Below are 6,686 nucleotides of genomic sequence, written 5' to 3'. Positions count from 1 at the left end.
GTCCACTAGGGGTCGAAAAACCCATTGCTCCATTACACCAAATTCAAATCTCAGTTTATTAGAAACATTTACAGGACGCCAATTAATTAATTAATTCGGTCAAATAATTAAATTGAAATTTATTTGTATTGCGTTTTTCACAATACACATCGTTCCAATGCAGCTTTACAAAAAAGTGATCTGTTACCAGAAGTGAATGTGTCCGAGTAATGTTCATTTCACAAATGAACAGTTCAAGATAATAGAATCATACAATTAGCTAACACGAATTAATTCTAATAAATTAAAATCCTCCCCTGAAATCTCTAGGAAATTATTAAATTAACGTCGTGACCCGGTAAACACAAACGACTGTGATTAGACCATCCTAAGCAGCGCTGAGAAAAGTAACAACAAACCACACGGAAATAAACATCACATTTGACCAATCAGAGACAACGCCGGTCACTAAGCCCCGCCCACTGCACATTCTACTCGCTGTTTTCGATGGCCACATGAGCTAGACTGACCTTTAGATTCATATGGATGCCCAGTTGTCGTGATTAACACAGGACCTTCATTATTCACTGATGTATTATTAATCGATCGCAGTCTAGATTGATAGGTTTAATGGTTAGTTAGCTGCTAACACGAGTGATGGCGGCTCTGTGCCGGCTCGCGCCTCGCCTTCAGACCGTGAGGATCTGCAGATCAGTCGGGCACAAAACCGACGATCTCCTGAAGAACGAGTTGCTTCAGAGACACATTAAACGCGTGATCGACGAGCAGAAGTGTATTTCTAGTCGTTTAGATGGCGGACAGGTGACTGAGTCTGACAGGAGAGCGTTAAACCTGCGACTAGTCGAAGTGTCGAAGGTGGTTAAGGCGTTTGAGAGAACTCAACTAGCGTTCAGAGAGCTGACAGAGATACAGACTCTCATTCACAGTGAGTGATAACTAACCCGAACTAATGACAGCTCAACGAGTAGAGAAACCATGAAAATAACAGCGTTAATGTTCTTCATGTGTTATAGACAGCAGAGCTGAAGACCAGCAGATGCTTGTGCTCCTGCGAGAGGAACATGAAGAGCTGAGCAGAAGAGCAGAGAAGCTGAACAAGGAGGTTTGGACTGTTCCTCTCATTTAGACCTTGACTCATCTGTCAGAAAGTGTTAAGGGAATAAGTCGTTCACACAGATATGAGAATGAACTGTTAATGTGCTCACCCTCAGTTCATCTGAGATCAGCATGAGTGTTTCTTCATCAGGTTTGTAGAAATGTAGCACTGCATCAGTGTCTCAGCAATGGATGCTCTGCAGTGAATGGGTGCCGTCAGAATGAGAGTCCAAACAGCTGATAAAAACATCACAATAATCCACAAGTAATCCACAGCACTCCAGTCCATCAGTTAACATCTGGAGAAGACAAAAGCTGAAACACATCCAGCATTAAGACGTTTTTAACAAAAATACCATAGAGTCAATAATCCATAATAACGCTTCCTCCAGTGAAAAAGTGCATCTGCTGTTGTCTCTCACATCAAAATCCAGCCACATATGTGTTTAGAGCTGTTTAAACGCTGCTTGATCTGTGCAGATTTCTCTCCTGATTCACACCAGAACACTTTTTCACTGGAGGAAGCGTTATTATTGATTATTGACTCTATGGTATTTTTGTTAAAAACGTCTTAATGCTGGATGTGTTTCAGCTTTTGTCTTCTCCAGATGTTAACTGATGGACTGGAGTGCTGTGGATTACTTGTGGATTATTGTGATGTTTTTATCAGCTGTTTGGACTCTCATTCTGACGGCACCCATTCACTGCAGAGCATCCATTGCTGAGACACTGATGCAGTGCTACATTTCTACAAACCTGATGAAGAAACAAACTCATCTACATCTGGGATGAACTGAGGGTGAGCAGCACATCTTCGGTTTTGGTGAACTGTTCTTTTATAAGTAATTGTGACAGAAGGAATTAAAGAGTGTCAATGTTGATTTAATGTCCTCAGCTGATTGAGACGCTGGTTCCCGCTGATGATCTCGACAGCAGAAGCGTCATCCTGGAGGTGGCAGCGGGACGAACCACTGGAGGTTTGATCATCTTCAGATCAGACACGAGTCGTTCTCTGACAGTTGTGTGTGTCTGTCTGTGTGTGTGTGTGCCTCTGTGTGTGCTGATGTAGGCGACATCTGCCAGCAGTTCACCAGAGAGATGTTTGACATGTACCAGGGCTTCATCTCCTATAAACACTGGGACTTTGAGCTCTTCAATTACACTCCGGCAGATTACGGTACGCTGCGTTACCCATCATCCTCTCTGAGTGTGTGTGTTGAGTGTGGCTGATGGTTTGCTGTGATGTCAGGTGGTCTCCATCATGCTGCCGTGAGGATCTCCGGGGGGTCTGTGTACCGCTGGCTGAGGTTCGAGGGCGGGACACACCGAGTGCAGAGGATTCCTGAAGTGGGTCTGTCGTCACGCATGCAGCGCATTCACACGGGAACCATGACGGTCATAGTGCTGCCGCAGCCTCGTGATGTCAGGCCACGCTCCAGCGATTTAATAGCATTGTGTGTGTGTTTAGTTCTGTTGAGTCTTATGATGTTTAACATCTCTACAGGTGGACATTCACATCGCATCTAAAGACCTGCGCATCGACACGTTCAGATCGCGCGGCGCAGGAGGTCAGAGCGTCAACACCACCGACAGCGCCGTACGCGCAGTTCACCTGCCCACAGGTGCGTCTGAGCGAGTGTACTACTACAGGTGCGTCTGAGCTAGTGTACTACTACAGGTGCGTCTGAGCGAGTGCGCTGCTACAGGTGCGTCTGAGCTAGTGTACTACTACAGGTGCGTCTGAGCTAGTGTACTCCTACAGGTGCGTCTGAGCGAGTGCACTGCTACAGGTGCGTCTGAGCGAGTGCACTGCTACAGGTGCGTCTGAGCTAGTGCACTGCCACAGGTGTGTCTGCAGGTGCGTCTGAGCTAGTGCACTACTACAGGTGCGTCTGAGCTAGTGTACTACTACAGGTGCGTCTGAGCTAGTGCACTGCCACAGGTGCGTCTGAGCGAGTGCACTACCGTCTGAGCGAGTGCACTGCCACAGGTGCGTCTGAGCGAGTGCACTACCACAGGTGCGTCTGAGCGAGTGCACTGCCACAGGTCAAGATGACAGTTGAGACATTGTCAGTGCATCGTCTGATTGATTTGTTCAACAAGTCGCTGAATTTGTCCGCACACTGAAATTTTTTTTTCCAATCAGACCAAAAAAGGTCTCTCAAAAATGTGGTTTTTATTATACATATGCAAAAGTGATAAAAGTGCATAGTGTATCGTTTGCCGCCTTCATGAGCACTGAAGAAAGCATGGGCTGAAACGTCTGCTCTTTGGTCTGTTTTTAATACACTTTGCACTTTTATCACTTTTTTCACTTTTGCATATGGATAATAAAAACCACATTTTTGAGAGACCTTTTTTGGTCTGATTGGAAAAAAAAAATGTTTCAGTGTGTGGACAAATTCAGCGACTTGTTGGACTAAAACTTTCTCCCTTTTGCTCTACGCACCTGAGAATTCATTGTTCTTTTTGAGCGCACACAATTCCTGTTGGACTGATTTATTTGTTAACATCATTAATGTGTTTAGAATTAAACTTCCCACTTCAAATTCAATCAGTAGCTTATTTCTAATCTGATTTCTTTTGTTACTGTTTGCCGGGTCAGAAATTAATAGGGCATTGTGTCAAAAATGTCAGCAAAATGAATGCAAAATGAAAGATATTAATGCAAAAAAAGTGTGTATAAGTTTTTTTTATTATTATAACATATGCTATAATTAAGCAATATCACAGAGCAAGGGAGCTGTTTTAATGAATATGAGCACGACTGCAAACGCGATAGTGATTTTTTTAAAAACAAGTAGTTAATAATAACTTAACAACTTACTATTTCGCCAGTGAAAATAATTCCAAACCAATCCACAGATGAACAGCTGTGTTTTGTTACCAAACGAATCAAATGATTCCATGACTCACTCATTAAGTGATTTTTCCACTACCCACTGATGCTTTTACTTTCATATTTAAAAGTAACATTTTATTTTTCCATAATACTTCTATATTAAAATGTTTATATATATATAATACAGTAATCATATAATAATATTTACGCAGTGGTAATTATAGTGTACTTTTTATTTTTATTATTTTATCAGTGCATGTCTAAATGTGTCTCTTTCAGATGAATTTGACGAGTGCTGCCTGGTCTTGTTCTTGTTTTGGTCTGGATTATCGTGTGATCTGGACTCTCTCTTGTTTTCAGGAACAGTAGCTGAATGCCAGCAGTTTCGCTCTCAGCTGCAGAACCGTGACACAGCGCTGCGTGTGCTCCGAGCCCGACTGTACCAGAGCATCATGGGACGGCAGACAGCGCAGACGCACGCCGCACGCAGACAACAGGTGAGTTACCTGTCAGATCAAACCAAATACTACAAACGACCCTTTACTGCAGTGACTTTAAACACTTTATAATGACGTTTAATAACATGAACAGGCTTTATTACATTGTAAATGTGTTTGTCTCTCAGGTCGGCACTCGATCTCAGTCGGAGAGAATTCGCACGTATAACTTCAGTCAAGATCGTGTGACAGACCACAGGATCGGCTATGTGACGCGTGACATCAAGGTAACGCTCGGGACAGGGGGCGCATCTGAGTCTTGTTTGGAAACACAGTTGTTCAGTTACATTTGGATCCATTAATACTGTGTGTGTCTGTATCTGTGTCTGTGTCTATCTGTGTCTGTGTGTGTGTGGTGTGTGTGTGTGTGTGTGTCTGTGTATCTGTGTGTGTGGTGTGTGTCTGTGTATCTGTGTATCTGTATCTGTGTGTGTGGTGTGTGTGTGTGTGTGTATCTGTATCTGTATCTGTCTGTGTCTGTGTATCTGTGTGTGTGTGTGTGTGTGCGTGTGTGTGTGTGTGGTGTGTGTGTGAGACAGGAGTTCATGAGCGGGAGCGAGGCTCTGGAGGAGGTGCTCAGACTCCTGCAGGAGAACCATGAGAGAGAAGCTCTTCTGAAACTGGTGCAGAGCATCAGCTGATCAACAGCCTGAAGAGAAATCACTGACATGACGATATTGAGCAAATATTGTGTCTTCATGACTGAAATGTTATGTACATATTTCCTGTCATTAAATTATATTTTATACTTTTATGGCTCATGTCTGAGTTTGTCAGAATCAATACAGACGTTCCAGTAATGAAGGTCAAATGTGTGCGGCACAACAAGTGTGAAGTTAAAAATAAAATAACAGTGCTGTAAACATTAATTTCATGTTTTTTTTATTACTATTTGTTTGGAAAAGTTGCATCACATAACACATGGGTTTCTGCAAGTCACAAAAAGCCTTAATTCATCCTTCCACAAATTTTTTTTTTTATAGATTTAGATTAATCACATCGAAAATAAATGTGTGAGTACTGTGTATATTTATTATGTACATATAAATACACAAACATGCATGTATATATTTTTTTATATTTGTATATATACAAATATAATTTATTATATATAATATATTACAATATATTAAAAAATATATTTATTTTTTATATAAACAAAACATATTTTTCTTAAATATATACATTTATGTTTGTGTTATCATAAATATACACAGTACTCACACATATATTATGTAAACAAACTTTTATTTTCGATGCGATTAATCCCCATTAATAGTTTGACAGCACTAAAAAAATACTAAAAATGACAAAAACATTATTAGACAGTTATTAGACAAATTAGACAGAAAATGCAAAAACAAAAACTGATTCAAAATATTAATAAAAACTAATAGTTTCTCAGTGATACTAAAATAACACTTATTCAGAGATTTGTCAGCTGAACCCTTCTGAGCTTAAATATTTATTTGAAGTGAGATTTAAAGTTAATATTTCAGTCATTTAAAAACATGTATACATTTACATTGACAACTAAACTTCTCATATGTGACCCTGCAGCACAAAAGCAGTGTTAAGTCGCTGGGGTATATTTGTAGCAATAGCCAACAATACATTGTATGGGTCAAAATTATACATTTTTCTTTTATGCCAAAAATCATTAGGATATTAAGTAAAGATCATGTTCCATGAAGATATTTTGTAAATCTCCTACCGTAAATATATCAAAACTTATTTTTTGATTAGTAATATGCATTGCTAAGAACTTCATTTGAACAACTTTAAAGATGATTTTCTCAATATTTAGATTTTTTTGCACCCTCAGATTCCAGATTTTCAAATAGTTGTATCTCAGCCAAATATTGTCCTATCCTAACAAACCATACATCAATGGAAAGATTTATTTTTATATTTATTTATTCAGCTTTCAGATGATGTATAAATCTCAATTTACAAAAATTGACCTTATGACTGGTTTTGTGCTCCAGGGTCACATATGATCTCACTGAAAGAGTGTTTCAGTTTCATGTTTTGAATTCCATTGTTCTACAGCTCTGTTTGGTTGTTGATTTGTATTTTTTCATGTTTTTAGCAGACTCGATAAGAAGACCAGCAGCAGTGGAGCAGCTCCGTCGTCTTTGATGTGAGTCTGTTTATGTGTGAACTCTGATCTTCAGTCCGAGGAAAGCTGGAGGCTGTAATATTATCTGTGTGTGTGTGTGTGTGAGTGTGTGTGTGTGTGTGTGAGTGAG

At 40.1% G+C, this 6,686-nt stretch overlaps 1 protein-coding gene across 2 annotated transcripts; it reads left to right on the top strand.

The window, feature by feature from the left end:
* The first annotated feature begins 451 nt into the window (after window positions 1-451).
* On the top strand, window positions 452-5,303 carry mtrf1 (mitochondrial translational release factor 1). 2 transcript variants are annotated; one of them, XM_016564543.1, is made up of 9 exons: window positions 452-925; window positions 1,014-1,102; window positions 1,991-2,072; window positions 2,165-2,272; window positions 2,345-2,517; window positions 2,600-2,717; window positions 4,298-4,434; window positions 4,563-4,661; window positions 4,974-5,303. In XM_016564543.1, exons 1-9 carry the CDS (start codon window positions 637-639, stop codon window positions 5,073-5,075), a joined length of 1,197 nt encoding a protein of 398 aa, XP_016420029.1. In that variant the 5' UTR covers window positions 452-636; the 3' UTR covers window positions 5,076-5,303. The 2 variants fall into 2 exon arrangements, with proteins under 2 accessions (XP_016420029.1, XP_016420030.1); XM_016564544.1 differs by having other exon boundaries at window positions 4,970-5,303.
* The last annotated feature ends 1,383 nt before the right edge of the window (window positions 5,304-6,686 follow it).

The sequence above is a fragment of the Sinocyclocheilus rhinocerous genome, unplaced genomic scaffold, assembly GCF_001515625.1.
Source record: "Sinocyclocheilus rhinocerous isolate Xijiao unplaced genomic scaffold, SAMN03320098_v1.1 scaffold79, whole genome shotgun sequence".
In the NCBI taxonomy this organism is placed as follows: domain Eukaryota; kingdom Metazoa; phylum Chordata; class Actinopteri; order Cypriniformes; family Cyprinidae; genus Sinocyclocheilus; species Sinocyclocheilus rhinocerous.
This window is presented reverse-complemented; position numbering and strand designations above follow the sequence as displayed.

Excerpts from the sequence above, each read along its gene's own strand:
- mtrf1 (XM_016564543.1), top strand. The coding sequence starts at position 637 with ATGGCGGCTCTGTGCCGGCTCGCGCCTCGCCTTCAGACCGTGAGGATC. Across the intron at positions 2,273-2,344 it reads TTACACTCCGGCAGATTACG|GTGGTCTCCATCATGCTGCC; the intron begins GTACGCTGCGTT and ends CTGTGATGTCAG. Across the intron at positions 4,662-4,973 it reads ATGTGACGCGTGACATCAAG|GAGTTCATGAGCGGGAGCGA; the intron begins GTAACGCTCGGG and ends TGTGTGAGACAG.